This window comes from Heteronotia binoei, chromosome 19 (assembly GCF_032191835.1).
Source record: "Heteronotia binoei isolate CCM8104 ecotype False Entrance Well chromosome 19, APGP_CSIRO_Hbin_v1, whole genome shotgun sequence".
Classification (NCBI taxonomy): domain Eukaryota; kingdom Metazoa; phylum Chordata; class Lepidosauria; order Squamata; family Gekkonidae; genus Heteronotia; species Heteronotia binoei.
Genome location: NC_083241.1, coordinates 45,620,293 through 45,637,205, shown reverse-complemented (window position 1 = coordinate 45,637,205; position 16,913 = coordinate 45,620,293). Strand labels below are relative to the sequence as shown.

At 57.2% G+C, this 16,913-nt stretch overlaps 1 protein-coding gene across 2 annotated transcripts in view; it reads left to right on the top strand.

Moving 5' to 3' along the window:
- The window catches only part of UNC13C (unc-13 homolog C), a 120,903-nt gene that overhangs the window by 89,173 nt on the left and 14,817 nt on the right, over positions 1–16,913 (top strand). For both annotated transcript variants that reach the window (XM_060259742.1, XM_060259743.1), the window contains exons 18-29: positions 938–1,023; positions 3,452–3,578; positions 4,118–4,214; positions 4,484–4,627; positions 5,659–5,736; positions 6,302–6,379; positions 9,999–10,087; positions 10,355–10,498; positions 10,961–11,084; positions 12,082–12,138; positions 12,364–12,444; positions 14,240–14,387. In XM_060259742.1, coding sequence (XP_060115725.1) covers positions 938–1,023; positions 3,452–3,578; positions 4,118–4,214; positions 4,484–4,627; positions 5,659–5,736; positions 6,302–6,379; positions 9,999–10,087; positions 10,355–10,498; positions 10,961–11,084; positions 12,082–12,138; positions 12,364–12,444; positions 14,240–14,387 — 1,253 coding nt within the window. The remainder of the gene's footprint in view (positions 1–937; positions 1,024–3,451; positions 3,579–4,117; positions 4,215–4,483; positions 4,628–5,658; positions 5,737–6,301; positions 6,380–9,998; positions 10,088–10,354; positions 10,499–10,960; positions 11,085–12,081; positions 12,139–12,363; positions 12,445–14,239; positions 14,388–16,913) is intronic.

Here is a 16,913-nt window from a genome sequence, read left to right as displayed (position 1 = left end):
ACAAACGCGCAAACATCCCTCTGGTGATTGTGCGGGGAGAGGATGCTGCAGATGACTGCGGCAGGAAAGATTTCGTTTCATTCATTCATTCATTCATTCATTCATTCATTCCATCCCATTTATATCCTGCCCTCCCTGCAAGCAGCCTCAGGGCGGGTCCAATCATAAAATCACACATTAAATCAGTTGACTAATTAAAATACATTTCAAATGCTCAGAGCATCAGCATCAGTGCCCCAACGGTGCCTCAACAGATACCCGACCAATTGGGCCCAGGTGGGCCTGGGGCATCGACGCATGTGCCAGCCCAGCTGTAGTGCATCCTTTCCCCAAATAACACAGGAAAATGGGTTTGGCAAAGGTTTCAGAAGGAAAGTGAGGGGAGCCTGGGAAGTGCACTGAAGCGCCACAGCACGGGAGAAAACCCACTTCCCAATAGCATCCAAGGCAGGGCAAGCAGAAAGTCAAGATGCTCGCTGTCCTAAATGAACCCAGACAGGAGATGGTGGCTGACAAGCAGCCTTGGCAAGTGTAATTCCCCTCAAGGAGGCCACAGCCAGAGCAGTTCTCCTGAGGAATTCAGGTATTGCTGGTGGAGAAGACCTGGCCTCTCTCGTTTTCGGAGGCTGCTTGGAAAGCCAGCCAAAGGGCTCTGGTGCTCTGGAGGAGGCCTTTGGCTGGCCATCCCGTATGCCAGTGTGTGGGAGGTGCGGGGCCACCTGCTAGCCCAGCCCTCAGCCTCAGGAGTCCAGAAGAGGGCTCTCCCCACTCCCACCCCTTTCAGTCCTGCCCCACTCTTTCCAAGGGAAGAGGCTGAGGCATCTTTCCCCCAGTTCCAGCCTCCCAAGGATTTGCCTTCTGTGTCCCAGAAGCCCCCCCAGTCAGTCTGCCCCTCGGAAGGGCCTGGGACGTGACGGTGCCTTGGCTGTGCTTTCAGGTTCCCTCAGGAGCTGGACATGGGCAAGGTCAGCGCTGAACTCATGTGGACCCTCTTTGCTCAGGACATGAAGTACGCTCTGGAAGGTAATGGGGGGGGGAGGAAAGGCTGGGGGCTGCTCTTCCTCACGGGCAGGCTGTGAGGGGGCGGCTTTTAAGAAACCGTTTCCACGTGCTGGGGAGGGTCTTGGCACTCAAGCCAGAGTTGTGTCAGCTGCCTCTGCCTTTGGTGCTCAGGAGCTTCTCCTGGGGCTGGCAAGACCATGGAGCATCAGGAACTCCCCGCCCCTCCCCGACTGAGTTGTGGTGATGCTCTTCCATGTGGGGAACCGCAGCCACAGGGCCCAGCTCTGCCATCATCCTGTCCCCCCCACCCCGGTTGAGACCCCTGCCCCAGCCACGCTCTCTTCTGGTATCCTTCACAAAGAGGAGGGGAGCCAACATAAGCAGCTAATGCTTGCGGCACAGAACATTCGGAGGGGCAACCAAAGCTCCTCCCTTCTCCTTCTGTGGCCTCTGCTCTTTTCCACTATCTTGCCTCGATCAGAAGGAAGTGCCCAGCCGAAGCCTCCTTGGCTGATGGCAGGGAAAGCGGCTCCCTTTATAGGCCGGTGTTCACCAAAGTGGCTTCCAGATAACTCCATTGTTTAGAAGAGGCAACACAGCTGGCTTCAAAAGGTGCCATCTGTCACTTAAGTCCAGGTCTTGCTATCCTGCTTTCCTCTCACAGTATATTGCCCTCCACTTGGCAAAAGGCGCCATCTAGGAGAGAATGCCAAGTTCTGACATGGGAGGCCTCAGGTGAGCTGGGTACAAGAAGAGGACACAGCTGTGGAGGGCCGCAGTGGCTGCTAGAAAACATCTCTGTTCTGGGGCAGCAACCCTCTGAGCCCCGGGGCTGGGGCTGGCAGGCGTCTTCAGGGGACTGGAAGACTGATCCCCCCCGTGTGAGATGCAAGAGGAAGCTGCCGGGAAGACTCTCCCTGGCCTCATCCAGCAGCAGGGCTGCTCCCATGTGGAAGACAGCACTCGGTGGCCAGGGTGGTTCTCTGGGATCTGCAGAGGAGCGAGGGCTGCCGTGGGCAAGCGGGGAGTGTCTCTGTGAGGGGCATGTTCAGATGGAGCCTCGAATCGCAGGGAATCCCAGCAGGCTGAGTGCTGCCTCTCAAGGAAATAGGAATCATGAGTCCGTTTCTGTCTTCCAAATCCTATCCTGTCAACTCAGCTTCTAACCACAGTATAAAAGATCTCTTTCAATACTTACCACTTCTGTAGTACTTTTTGACATCATGCAAAATGGCAGACAAGTAACTGGGCAAATCTCCTAACTTTACACCCATGTAGTGATGATGGAGTCTGTCTAGTGACCTGGTAGCAGCCAGCCCTAGGAGAGTGTGCCGCTGCCGCAGCAGCAGAAAAGGCAAAACTCTGTGCTGAGGGTTCTCAGGAAGCGGCTTGATGGCAGAAGGGCCAGTATGGAGATGGGCATGTATAAGATCTGCAGCGTAGAGGCCTGGCCAGTGTCCCTCCGTCAGGAAATGGACTGGCTGAGAGAATGAGTGGTGCGGCTAGACTTTTCCGAGGGAAGGCTGGTAGGTAGATGGTGGGCTTGCAGCCACGAGTCCACAGCAAAGTGAGCTTGGCACCTGCTCTCAGGACGGAGGCCAGCGGGTTTGCAAACAGCAGCAGAATTGCTGGAGAAATTTGGGACCTTGTAAGCCAGCCACTGTTTCTAATGAGGGATTGAGCTGGGCTGGAAAGCAGAAATTGGAACATTTGGACATCATCTGTCTTCATCAAGTCCAGCTCTTGGCTTCTCACTTCTCACTTTCAGCCCGGGGGGGGGGGAGGCTTCTGCCAAGCTGACCGAGAGGCCCACAGCACAGCTGAGCCTGCCCTGCCCTGCCCAGCAAGGGCCCAGCCCAGGAGTCCCCCCCACCACCACAGGCATGACTGGCATGCAGATTCAGGCTGGTGGGCAGGATTTGAGCAGAGATGCTCTGCCATAGTCTGGGAGGCAGATGGCGACGTGCACATCGATAACCTTTCCAGACCCCTCCCTCCCAGGGGCTGTCAGTCTGTACGGTGCCCAGGACGTCTGCTGTACTCTTCTAGGTCCAAACCAGGCCCTTGGCTTGGCTGCCTTAGGGCCAGCCAGGGTGAATGAGGTGAGCATCAGACACCACATGAGGAGCCTGTCCTGGGCCAGGGTGGAGGAGGAGGAGGCGGCAGAGGCCGCTCTGTGCCAAGCCAAGGCAGCCCCTGCACTGCTGGCCAGCTGTGCTCCCCTTGGCAGGGAGTCAGGCCTGGTCTCTCTCGCTGGGCCCTTGTTCTTCCGGGGCTCCTTGTGCTGCAGCCCCTCCCTGAGAAGTCTGAGCAGCAGCAGCAGGTGTGGGGTGGTGGACTGGGGCCCGGCTGGCAAGTCAGCTGAAGGGGGCACTGGGATGCAGCCATCCCATTTACAGCTGGAGCTTTATTAAATGTTTCCTTTTTATTTTCTCTTGCTCCGTTACAGAGCATGAAAAGCAACGGTTATGTAAGAGCACAGATTATATGAATTTGCACTTCAAAGTGAAATGGTTTTATAATGAGTATGTGCGAGACCTCCCTGCATTCAGAGACGCTGCACCCGAGTACTCTCTGTGAGTTGGGGGGGGGGTTGTGTGTGTATCTGGGGGGGGGGTGTCTTCTGTAGTTTTTGTTTTGCTTGTTGAACTCCGGTTCCCTTTAGATAGTCACCCCATCTGTTCTTAAGCAGAGCCCACTTCAACTGTGCCCTGTTAAACCAGGGAGAGGCAAAAGCTTTTCTCTACCATTTCCCAGAGCTGGAAGACAGGAGTGATTCTCCGTCTCCCAGGAGCACTTGCTCCAGCCACAGTGGCTCGATGCTGCGGCTGGCTTTTGTCTTCTGTGGCCTGGTGGCATTTTGCCCCTTGCCTTGGGAGGCTCTCTTCTGCAGGGTGTCTGCAAGGGGGGGGGGGGCCTGTGGATCTAGAACATGATCCGGGTACAGCTGCTGCTGCTGCTTCCCTTTTACTCTGGGTGTTCCAGCCCGAAATCCCACTTCTGTCACAAGGAAGAAGAGATGCTTGTGTCTGTGTTGTTGTTTTTGACAAAATGGTTGCTTGGAGCAAACAAAACCCCGAACTGTCTGCAAAGCTTTGCTTGTTTGTGTCCCTAGGTGGTTTGAGCCATTTGTCATTCAGTGGCTGGATGAAAACGAGGACGTCTCCCTGGAGTTTCTTCATGCTGCCCTGGAAAGAGACAAGAAGGATGGGGTGAGGAGGCAGCAATTGGCAGCATGGCTGGAGGGGAGGGGTCCTGCAGCAGGTCGTCCTCCTTGGTGTTGAGAAGAGGGGGGGTGTCTGTGCCCTGACCCTTCACACCAAAGCTGTTCCGGATGGAGGAAACAGCATGGCTTCCCAGTGTCCCACTCCTCGCCTGGAGCCGGGCAGCACAGAGGGATGGCGGCTGCTGCAGAGTGGCTGCTCTGGGGTGAAGGGCTGCATGGCCCTGGGTGCGAGTGAGCTCTCCTTGCTTCCTGCAGTTCCAGCAGACCTCCGACCATGCCCTTTTCTCCTGCTCCGTGGTGGACGTCTTCACGCAGCTCAACCAGAGCTTTGAGATCATAAAGAAGCTGGAGTGTCCGAATCCAGAAGCCCTCTCTCATCTGATGCGAAGATTTGCTAAGGTGGAGTGATGTCCTCTTGGCGTCTGCTGGGTGGCTGGAAGCAACAGGCGTGCTCTCAAGAGCCACCGAGTGCTGAGTTGGCACCCTGTTAGAGAGCAGGGGCTGGTGGGCATTGCCCATTCAGGTGGCATATGTGCCCCGGGTAGGGATGCACGGGTGGCTTGTGCAGGGCTGCTGGCCAGGCTTGGCAGGCGCAGAGGCTGTGCCGGTCTCGCCCAGACCGTGGTGTGAGCTCTTTGAAACCTTTCCTTTTATTTGTTTTAATTTGATTTGATTTCTATCCCGCCCTCCCCGCTGAAGCAGGCTTAGGGCAGCTTCCAGCATAAAATCCCCCAGACAATTAAATTAATAAGACTTGAAATAACACATTCAGTAATAAAACAGATATTCAATGTTTAAACAATTAAACAGAATATTGAGTTGGTGCTATTCCGGTGGCGACGGCCTTCTTAAATACCGGTGCCAGCCGGAAGAGGACAGTCTTGCAGGCCCTGCTTTGGAAGAGTGAAGGGGTGGCAGGAGGCATGTGACCAAGCTGGGGCTGAGCAGCTCCTGAGTCGGTGGTGGGGATGGCGCAGGTGCCAACCCGCTTGCTGCGAGCCACAAGGTTGGGAAGAGATGTGGAATAGCCAGCAGCTCTCTTTGCCCTTCCAGGACTGCTTGTGGCACAGCATGATGGCCTTGCGCCTAGGGGGAGGAGGGAGAGAAAGGGCCCGAAGCAGCAGCTTCCCCTCCTCTCTGCCCTCCAGCAGCAGGGGCACCACCCAGAAGAGCTCGCTGTGCAGGCAGGAGAGAAAGAAGCCCAGAGCAGTAGCAGCAGCATGCCTTGAGAGCAAAGGAGGCCTCCAGAGGTTCCTGAGGGCACCAGGGCCAGCCGGCCTCCCCTCTGCGGCCTGCTGCCCTGTCTGACAGGAGGGTGGGAGGGTGGTTGTAAGGAGCAGAGAAGCCAAGGAGCTTGGGGGGGGGGGGGTCTGGTGTTGTGTTCTGCCCCCTAGTGATTGCAGTAACTGGGCTCCTCTTGCTTGTTCCAGACGATCCATAAAGTGCTTCTTCAGTATGCAGCCATCATCAGCCAGGACTTCAGCTCCTTTTGCGACAAGGGCAATGTGGTGAGTGCTTCCCCCTCCTGCTTGCTGTCACAGGAGCAGTTCCGGGGGGTGGGGGGTGGCTGGTCGAGAGGAAGGAAGGGATGGAGGTTGGGGGGCAGCTACTTCGAAGAGCCTCACTGCCTCAGACCAGTCCAGAGTCCCATTTCCAGCTGCCCTGAGCCCCCCTCCCCCCATCCTGCTGCTGCCTCCTCCTCTCCAGGGACCAGACCTTGGGGGGGGGGAGGCTCCCTTTGTTATACAGGGGAATGCTGGGCTTTGTGGCTGGGAGGAAGCTCTTGTGGGAGCAGCCGTGCCCAGTCCTGTCCTGAGGCTGAAGGGGCCAGATGGATGCTGGAGAGCAGTGCCTGCCAGAAGACTCCTCCCCTCAAAGCCCCAGGAGACAGGAGAATGGCAGTGGGTGGGCGGGGGAGGAAGGTGCAGGGGCATCCACACCAGACCTGCCTGGGGGGGAGGAGGCTGCTCAGCCAGGCTCCCCCCCCCCACCCCTGGGTGCCCTTGCAGAGAAGCAGCAGGACAGGCGGGATGGAGGGCTCGGCGGTCACGGCCTTGCATGTTCCCTTTGCAGCCCTGCATCCTGATGAACAACATCCAGCAGCTGCGAGTCCAGCTGGAGAAGATGTTTGAAGCCATGGGAGGCAAAGAGGTGAGTGGCCTTCTGCCCCACTCTGTGGTGGGGGGGCACAGGAGGGGCCAAGCTCCACCCCCCCAGCTGAGGGACTGTGCCGCCACATGGGGTCATCCAGGGAGGGGGGAGCCATCTTGTCATGGTGTCTTCTGCCGGCCGCTTTCCCTGGAGCATCCTGTGATTCTGTGTGGTGGCTTGTTTGGTTTCAGCTTTGTGGGGGGAGGGGAGGGGGTTGCCGTGCTTTGTCTGTCATGTCACCCTGTCTTTGTCTAACACCTTTAACTTGCCACGTCCTGCGCAGAAGCAAGCAGGAGAGCGATTCTCTTTCGAGGTTTGTGCTCGCCAGCAGCGGCGCCTTCTCTTCCTCCTGACTCCCCTTCCTGCCTGTGCATCAGTGTGGCTGAGTCACTGGAAAGGTGTCCCCCCCCTCACCCCCCAGCCTGAGCTCCTTTGAGACCAGCAGACGATTCCTCAAGGGGAAGCCTTGGGAGTGGCTGAAGGCTAAATGCCAGTGGCCTCCCTGGAGGTCCACCCAAGGGAGGGCAGGAAGGGCACCCAGGGGGCGGAATGTGCTTCTTCCCTGTGCTGGACTCTGAGCAGTTTTGACGCTGCCTTCTGGCGTGCAAGGTGGGCCTGGGAGAGGGAGAGAGAGCAGCTCTCATGGCAAGCCTGGCCCTCTCCCACCCCCCTTCTGGCCACTGCTGGGGAAGAAGCTGCTCGGTGGGCCAGGCACACGTTCTTGCTCCCAGCCTCCCCTCCCACACCTGTCCCTCCCCCCGAACCAGCAGGCACCTCTAGTCCCAGCATGCCTCGGCCCGAAAGCGCCTCCTTGCTTGTGCTCTCCAGAGGCTCAAGCAAGTGCTAGTAGTGAGTGCGACCGACTGCTTGCCTCCCTTCACCAGCCGGCCAGTGGGAGGGTTCCCTTCCTCTGCTGAGATGTCATGAGGAGAAGGCAGAGTCACGCTGGATGCTCTTGGTTGCTCTCATGGGATTCCTGGGCACTCAGTTCCAGCCAGCAAACTAGACCAAGGAGGTCAGCTGCTTGCAAAGATTGGAATCCCTCTCATGGAATGACAAAGCCACTTGTTGGAACAGTAAGCCTGGAGGCCTGCAGACGACTTCCCAGACTTCCATGCACACACACCTAAGAAAAGGCAGGCGAGACAAGAACGAAGGTCCATCTAAGTCCCACCTCCTGTCCCATTTCCCTCAGTGGCCTCCAGAAAGCCCTGAAGCAGGGTAGGGCGGGCACAACCTGACGCCCACCCCTCAGAGGCACAGCGTTTCTGAACAGAGAGGCCCTACTTAGCTGCCGGGCCCTGACCTGGAAATGGCCTGTGCCCTTGTAGAGCCAGTGCCCACATCTTGCGTCAAGAAAAGCCTCATCAGTCAACCGCCCTGAGGGAAAGGGAGAAATTCTCTCTGTCCACTTTCTTCCCCCTATGCATTATTCTATAGACCTTGATTGTATCACCCCCACCCAGGGTTGTCCTTTTTAAAATCTAAAGATCTTTAAATATACTAACTTTTCCCCATAAAGAAAGCACTCATTGGTCATTAGCTCTGCCCTCTTCTGCACCTTTGTGAGCTCACAGTCTTCTAGAATTCAGACATGATCGTCCAAATTCCTTCTGCAGGCATCCTCCGCGTCCCTTTAGTCCCCTTAAACGGCTTGCACATGCCTTCTCTTGCACACTGCCTTGATGCCCATTAGGTGACCTGGGAACTGGCTCCTAGGAACAAGGTGTTGCAAACTGGATGCTCCTGTTCCTTGAAGAGCCTGGTTCCTTTCTCTTTTGTATTGGCCCAAAATGGTCCCCAGAAAACCCTTTGTCTGTCACCTCTGCCTCATGCACATATGGCGATCCCCTCTAGTTGGCCCTGGAACAGGTCACATTTCTGAAACGCTTGCTGTGGAGAACTTCAACCTAGCCGCCTGCATTTTCCTCCGTGAACTGCACAGCTGCATTGGGGGGGCCGCTAGTCCCAATTGGCACCATCATCCCAAATTCCTATCCACCTACCTGACCCTTGGCTCCAGGGAAGCACTGCGGGGAGGCAGTCACTCTGTGGTCAGCACATGAGTCACAAGCCCTTCTCTGTCCATCCCTTAATATTGAGCTTCCCACCTCCAGAGGGAGACCCTCACCAAAGAGGGAAGGAAGATGGTTTCTGTCGTCCCAGAACGTCAACTTTCTCCTCCTCCTGCCCAAGAACTAGGCAGCCTTCTTTCCACTCACGACCCCGCCCCCCAGTTACACACACTCACAGGCATATTTGACTGGAGAGAGTCAAGGAGGCCCTCTGACCAGTTTCCCTGAGGCCAGCCAAGTTAAGACCAGCTGCCCAACCGCTCAGCAGGGGTCCCCCCACTTGCAGTCAGAGAGGCCTTGGGTCCTTGCCGATGCTCTTGGAGATGCTCCCTCTGGAAAGCAAGACCACTCAGACCAGTGAGGAGGGCCCCTCTAGTCCAGCCTCCTGTCTTCTCACGCAGTGGCCAACCAGTGATTCTGGAGGGCCAGCCACAGGGCAGAGAGGCCCTTTCCTTTAGGGGTACTAATGCCTGAGACCAGGGCTTTCCTTGTAGCAGGAACTCCTTTGCATATTAGGCCACATCCCACTGATGTAGCCAATCCTCCAAGAGCTTACAGGGCTCTTAGCGCAGGGCCTGCTGGAAGCTCCAGGAGGATTGGCTACATCAGGGGTGTGCTGTGTGGCCCAGTATGCAAAGGAGTTCCTGCTACAAGAAAAGCCCTGCCTGAAACCCTGGGAAGAGAAGAAGAGGACACATGCAAGACAGCAGGGGGGATGTAAGAAGATGGGTTCATGACATTCTCACCCCCACTGTGCTGGGAAGGGAAGGGGGTTGCCGGATTGGTAGTCTGGACCGTGCCAGTGCTTGTGCATGGACCCCGGTCTGTCTGAAGCGGCCTGGCCCTGTCTGTGCCCTCCTTGCCCAAGAGGTGCCACGGCTTTCCTGGCTTCAAAGAGTGTGCGTGCTGAAGAGTGCAGGCCCCCTTTGGACCTGTGGGTCTCCGTGGGGCAGGAATGCCTGGCTTCCTCTGGGCAGAGTCCGGGATCCCTTCCTGCATCTCCTGCCTCCTCTGAAAACAGCATGGGCCCAGGGAGTCTCCTCACCTTGGTGGGATGCTCCAGGACACTAATGCAAAACAGTGTGGAAACCCAAAGCAAGTGAGGGCAGCTGGGGGGGCAGGGAGCCGAGTGCTGTTGCTGCCGCTGCTTGCCAAATGAGCCTGTCCTGGCTAGGCTGGCCCTTAATTAAGCCCTGCAGCAGCCAGTGGGGGTTTGTCCAGCCGAGTCCAGTCTGTGACTTGACTAGCTGGTTTGGGGCACCCTGATGAATGGTCTGGTCTGATCCCCATTGACAAGTTCTCTTCCCCTGCCTCAGTGGGGCTTGCTGGCCGGTTGGGCCCCATGCAAATTGGATTTCCTGCCATAAATCTTTTGCCTTTTACTAAAGATTTTGGTGGAGAGGATTTCCTGCCTTGGCTCAGCCCTGGGCGTTTCCACCACTGTTTGCCATTAATGCCACCCCATCCAGGGCTGTGTTTTCGTTCCCCCCCACCTGCTGCAGCCAAGAGCTGTCCCTGCCTGAGGCCCCCTGTCTCCCTTTCAGCTGGACCCAGAGGCCAGCACTGCCCTCAAGGAGCTCCAGAGCCAGCTCAGCAGTGTCCTGGATGACCTCAGTGTGATCTTTGGGGCCAGGTAAGGAAAGCACCCACTCCCAGCCCCCCCCCCCCACCGCTACTCCATGAAGCAGTCAAACTCTTCCTTGCCTGGCCATCCCCACAGCAGGGGCTGGAGTGCCAGAGAGGGAAAATGCAGCAGAGGGGGTGGCCGTCTTGGAAACTGGGCCAAGCCAAGGCCTGGAGGAAGCCACCTCTGGGCCAGAGAGGCAGAGGGCAGTGCCTGTCCGTCCTCAGCCCAGGGCACCTTCCCACCCTTAGCCACTCTTTTCTGGCCTCCTTCCAGTTTCCGACCCGTGATTGAGGACTGCGTGCGGCAGATGAGCCTGGAGCTGAATCAGATGCGGGGCAATGGAGCTGCTGCCCAGAACAGCAGTGCTGTGGAGGCGGAGATCGTGCTGCGCCCCCTGATGGATTTCCTTGACAAAACGTGAGCAGGGCAGACACTGGCAGTGGAGGGTTCCTGGGGGCCCTGCAGGCCGGCTGGCTCTTGCTGAGCGGGAGGTCTTCAGAGAGGGATCCTGGCCCACCAAGGACTGCAGAGCAGCTTCCAAAGTCTGGTGTCCGGGAGGAAGGCTGGGGGGCAGAATTCCACTCCCCTCACCAGCAGCTGGGCTTGTGTCTCTGGGCCCTCTGTGAGAGGATGGGGAAGTGGGCGAGGTCTGCTGAAGGGAGTCCACCCCCTCCTTCTAGGTCTCCACCGTGCCTTCTGTCTCCTTCCCCCATGGAGACATGTCCATTCTGCATGTGCAGAGCCTTTCACAGTACAGGAGCAAAGGGGGCAGCCCCCAAACCTGCTTTCTGGTTGCTGCTGAAAGAGACTTGGCCCTTGAAGCCACCACTAGTCTGAGCTGGCCTGGAGTTGGCTCTCTCTCTGCTCCATCCCTTCCAGCTTGAGCCTCTCAGCCAAAATCTGTGAAAAGACTGTTCTGAAGCGGGTATTAAAGGAACTCTGGAAGCAAGTCCTGAACAAAATCGAGGCCCAGATTGTGCTCCCCCCGCTGACAGACCAAACTGTAAGTCTCTCTCTCTCTGTGCTCCTCATCCAGCACCCACTCAGGGCTGCCTTGAAAGGGGCCAAGCCCATGCTGCTGCTGCCAGGAATTCAGATGGAGAAGAAGGGGATTAAGTGCTTCCCCCTGCCATGGGAAAAGCTCAATGCCACCCATCTGTACATGGGATTTCCCCCAGAGAGCAGCAGCACCCTAGAGCTGTTTCTGGTTGGGAAGCCCTTTCTTCCCTGATGCAACTCCAGCCCCCACGCACCTGGGGATGGAGGCCAGACATGCCTGGGCGATCAGGGTGAAGGCTCCCTTGTTGCCAGCCCAGAGGGGGAAATGAGGCAGGGGCCACAGAGGGTGGCCTTCCTGAAGTGGGGCCGGCCGGGGAGGCCAGAGGGAGCCATGCAAAGGGAGCATCATCTGGCCAAGTGACTTCCTCATGCCTTGTGGGGCATCCCCTCAGGCAGGCAGCCTCTTCCTCTTCCAAGCGTGGGCTTTCCAGACCCCCCCCACACACACACACACCCCGTGGGCCCATTCCCCCCCGTGTGGCTGTTGCAGAACTGCGGGGGCCCTGAGTGTGGAGCCAGCTGGTGCTCCTCCTGTACAGGCTGGGGGGAGGGGGAAGGAAGGAAGTGGAGAAGGAGAGGGAAGGAGAGGAGGATCCAAACCTGGCTGTGGGGTTTCTGCCGCTCCCCACACCCTTCCCTTGGCTGGCCTCCATTGCGGAAGGGGTAGGCCACTTGCCGGGAGGCTGGTCTGCTCAGGCTCTCCCAAGGGGCTTGCAGCCGTTGCCGCTCCCTGAAGGCAGGGGCCCTTGCCAGGCCGTCTTCCCACTGGGCAGCCACGTCCCTCTCCCTGGCCTTGCTGGCAGAGGCTCCAGGCAGGCGGCAGGCTCTGAGGGGTAGAGCAGCTGGGCTCGGGTGGCAGAAGCGGATCGCGCAGCTGGCAGAAAGTGTGACTGGGCGAGAAGAGGCTCACGCTGTCTGGCCGGCCTGCCTTCTCTTCACAGGGCCCCCAGATGATTTTCAGTGCGGCCAAAGACTTAGGGCAGCTGTCAAAGCTGAAGGTATGTGTGCCCCCCTCCCCCCCAGTGGTGGCTTTCGTGTGGCCCAGAGCTGCTTGCTGGAGGCAGCCCTTCCGGGGGGGGGGGTCTGGCTGCTGAAGCCCTTCCTTGCCTGCCTCTTCCAGAGCCCTGGAGGGGGGGCTCTCACCCCCCAGTCCTTTTGGCTCCCCCTTCCTCAGGCGAGGCAGTTTGGCCATCAGGGTGCCCAGATGGTGCCTTCTTTTCCAGGACCACGTCATCCGAGAAGAAGCCAAGAGCCTGACCCTCCGGCAGTGTGCCATCATGGATGTGGTGCTGGCAACAATCAAGGTATTGGGCAGGCCAAGGGGCAGGGCTGAGTTTCCTTTCTGTGGTCAGTTGGAGGGGCTGTGAAGCTTCTTTCTGCAGGTCCTTGGGGGCACCCCCCCCCCTCAAGCAACTACTCCTTTTTCTCCTCCCACCTCAGACGCCTCCCGGGCTGCCTTTGGGGTTTGGGAATTCACTGACGGTGGCACAAGGGATCCGCAGCCAGATTAGCCCCCTGAGGTGACAGTTGGCTCCACCCCCCAGCCAGTTTCCACATAGCCAGGCCAGGCCAAGAGCAGGCTGGGATGTGGATGGCACAGCCCCCCCCTCCCCGCCCCCTGCTTCCAAGAGCAGACATGTGCTGGGAGTGGTGCACTGAAGCTCAGCTCTCATGAGCCCAGGTGGGGCTGCTTCAGGTCACAAGCCTGACAGGTGGGCTTCACACACAGGCCCTTCCTGGTGGGGAGGTGGGCGTGTACTGAGGGGGGCACCCAGGTTTCCCCCGTCAGACAAGAAGCAGGTCTGTGGGGTCTTTCAGGTTGGAGCAAAAGGCTTGTGGTGGGGAGAGGGGCTTAGGCCCTCCCTTCCTGTGTGCAGGACTCTCCATGCCCCTGAGAAAGAAGCTTCAGAAACCCTGAGAGCTGCTCTGAATATAGCCCTGGGGTGGGCCTAGGAAGAGTGTCACCTGCAGTCAGTCTTGGGGGAAACAGCACCTTGATCCACATCAGAGGCTGGCACCACTTGGCAGCAGGGAAGAGAGGGTCAGCTGCGCCGGAAGGGGGTGGGCTGCCCCCTCTTCCTGAAGCAAGCTGCCTCCGCTGTGCCCAAGAAGAGGGGCCCGTCTCCAGCCACAGAGGCCTCCCTGGGTGGCCCAGGAAGCCAGCTTCTCCTTGCTGGGGCTTCGGACAGGCAGGATCAAGGCAGAAGAACTCCCAGTGTGCTCTGGCAGGGCAGTCGCTTGGGAAGCCACAACCATTGGGGGGTTTCAGGAAGATTCTTGGACATTCTTTTCCAGTTGACCTTCTGGCAATCGGGGGGGGGGCACTCCTCTGTTCTTCTGAGTGGTCTTCTCTGGTTTACCTTTGTAGTGTTTTATTCAATGGGTTTTAATGACCCTTTTGGCTTCCTTTTGTTGTACCACTGAGCTTGTAGGAGAGCAAGGCACTGGTGTTTTCTGAACTGGGGGAAGGGAGCCAGCCTCCTAGCCACGGGCTGCATCCTGCTTGTCCTGAGCTGAGGAAGCTCCTGCCAACTGCTTGCCGCTTCTTCCCAGCCGCCGTTTTCTTGGCAGGCTGGGCATGAGCCTATTTGCAGAAATGGGGTTGGGTGGCTGAAACCTTCCTGCATTGGGGGTGGAGGTGATGGACCCCCGTTCCTGCTTCTTGTGTTGAACAGTCCAGTTTTGCACTGTTCTGGCTGCAGCTTGCACTACTGTCTGGCAAAGGGCCCAGTGTCGGTCCTTGGAGTGTGGCCAGATCCTTAGAAGAAGAGTGGGATAAAAACAGGCCAGAAGGTTGACTGGAAAAGGAGTGGCCCCGAGGGGAGGAGTGGCTTCCCTATCTGCCGTGTGGCTGTCCACGGGGCTGAGGAACAGAGGGGGCTTAGCGGGGGCTTCCCAGCATCTCCAGTGGGCTTGCCGAGGGCTGCCGTGGAGTATAGGTGGTGGGAGGGGAGAGGGCAAGGAGTTTGGCCCACATCCACGTCCCGTGGCCTCTGCCAGGCCCTCTGCCTGCTGGTGGAAGCAGTAGGCCTTTCCGGCACCAAACCCACCAGACAAGCTTGGGAAAATTCTCCTTTCACCCCTGGCTTCTCCTTCTAGCAATACTTCCATGCTGGGGGAAGTGGACTGAAGAAGACCTTCTTGGAGAAGAGTCCGGACATGCAGTCTCTCAGATATGCACTCAACCTTTACACTCAGACAACAGATGTCCTGATCAAGAAGTTCATTGACACCCAGACATCCCAGAGTAAGTGACTGGGCCTCTGTGAACAGGCTGCCTCCTCCCCCCGCTTCCTCCTCCTTGAGGGAGAGCAAGAGAAAGGGCTCCATGCTGCGCTCATTCCCTGTGTCATGGGAAAAGGTCCTTTGCAGCTTGGAGAAAGAGCTCATTGTTCTGGCTCCAGTTTTAGATGCCAGTCCATGGTGCTGAATCTTCAGCCCAGTGAAAGAGGGGTTGTGAAGACCAGCCCTGGTGGGGCTTGCTGCTCAAGAGCCTGTTTGTTCTCCTTGAGAGGGCCCTGAGGCTGGAGCCACTGGCCGAGAGGTTTTGGCCCACAAAGGGCTGGGAAGTGGCTTGGTCTGGATGGAGACAGTCACTCTGCCTCCAGGGAAGGGTCAGGGATGATTTCCACCATCTCAAGGCAATGCAGACCACTTTCTTCCCAAGGGACCACAAAGATAGCGTGGCAGATTGCCACTTGAAAAGTAGAGGTCTTCACTTCACATGCTCATTTTTTGAGCAGAAGTATGTGTTTGCTACTCTCAGAGCGGCTGTCTTGCCTCCTAGGGGTGGGTGGGGGGTGGGAAGAGTGCTAATTACAGATCTTTGGCAGAAAATAAGTGCGCGTGCCTCTTCACAGTGCAGCAGGTGAGATGGAACATAAGCACACATTTCCTCCCCATGCTACAAACGAATGCATCCAGAACATTTGTGGACTGAATGAGACTGGAAACCCAGCCCCCTTTCTGCTTTTCGAGCTTGGCTGCTCTGGGTAGAGGTACTGGATACTTTCCAAGGTCTCATCCTTGGAGGGTGGAAGATGGTCAGGATTCCGCGCCTTCCAATCCTGCCAAAGACTTTCCTTATCTTTCTTTCCTTCTCTGCTCCTCTGACGTCCTGGTCTTGAGTAGAGAAGCAGTCCCTTCCCTGTACATCTTCCCTGTCTCTTGCTGGAACCACCAGTCCCTAAAGTCCCTTTGCTGCCCCCCGCCCCCCCCGCCTCTCCCATTTCAAAAGCTGCCTCCATAAGGATCGGAGGTGTGGGCTGTTTTGCCAGCATTAATCCATTTAGTTCATAGGCTTGGATAAAGTCTTTATTTTCCAATTACTTTGTGTTTGTACACAGCCGTGGGAGAATAATTGAAGAGGTCTCCAGTGTTCGTCTTATTTAATCATAGTGCCTTCTGCAAGGCAGATAAAAACTCCCCCACAACTGTGGGTGAATATCTCGGGGCTGTGCTGAAGTGTGGCAGGCGTCCAGCTTGGGTTTTGAACCACCACATGCAGCTGAAACCTAAGGAGAACAAGAGGAGAATACTGCTTTTTAAACAAAGGTCACCATCAAAAGAATGCTAGGAGCATGTTGGGCTTGGGCTACATCAGCCCCTCTCCTCTGTGTGGTCCTGGGGCCAAAGAGGCTCCAGAAAGGCATGCCTCCTCTCTCTTGTGGCAGCGCAGCACTCCCTCTCGCTTAGAAGGCCCCCACAGAGCCCATGCCTTCAGGCAGCCATCGGCGTGGCGTGTGGCAATGCACTCCCCGGCAGCCTCTTGGGCTTAAGGGCTCTCCAGCCCCAGGTGCTGTCACCACTCCCTCCTCTCCCTCTCTGCCTCCTCATTGCACCCCCAGAAACTCCCTCCCTTCAGCAAGGGGACGTGTGCTGCAAAGGAAGTCAAAGGAAATCCTTTCAACCTGAAACTGGCACAACAAAGCTAGTGGAACTGGTTATGGCTTCTTTCTGCCAACTGCAGTTTAGACTAGAGTACATCTAAGAAGCACGGCACAAACACAACTCCCCTGTAGACCCTTTGGGACTGCAGCTGAACCAGGACAGAGCATCTTCTTTCTTCCCCAGAGAATGAGAGGAAGCAGAACTCCTTCATCCCTTGCAGCAGATGGCTTGAAGGGAATGAAGCATTTTGCTGAGACCCCTGGAGAAAAGGAGACTTCTCCCTAAGAGGCGGAGGACATCTTGGGTGTTTCCCACCGTCCAATCAGGGAGGCAGGAATCTTAAAAAACTTCCCCTTCCTGTGGATGTGGGAACCACCCTCCTTCCAGTTTATTTCCTGCCTCAACAGGGAGTAGCAGCGTTTAGGCTAGGTTCCTACCCTTTCTCATTACTTGCCTATCTCTTTAAAAAAAAAAAAAAGATACTTTTTCTTTCCCCTCAGTTCCTACCTTGAAAAACCGTGATGATATTCTACCTCAGATCTTTTTTTTCTGCCTTTCAATCCGTCCTTCAGTCCCTCTCAGCTTCTCTGCCTCCTTTCCCCCCCCCCCCCCCACTTTCTTCAGCGCTTCAGAAACGGCGCGGCTGTTTAAACTCAAGCCGCGGCCGAGCGCACAGCATTCAAGCCGCAGAGGAGAGGGAAAATGACGCGTCGGTCAAGAGACGCGTTCATGGACGACGACCTGGTTCCTGACGCCTGGCGCGGAACCGAGAGGCCCGCCTCCGGAGCCGGCATGACTTCTAAGCTTGCCTCGGCTACCGGCAACGTGCCCTGTAGGGGCGAGAAACCCAAAGGCAAACGCAGGCGGCGCTGGTCTTCCCCAG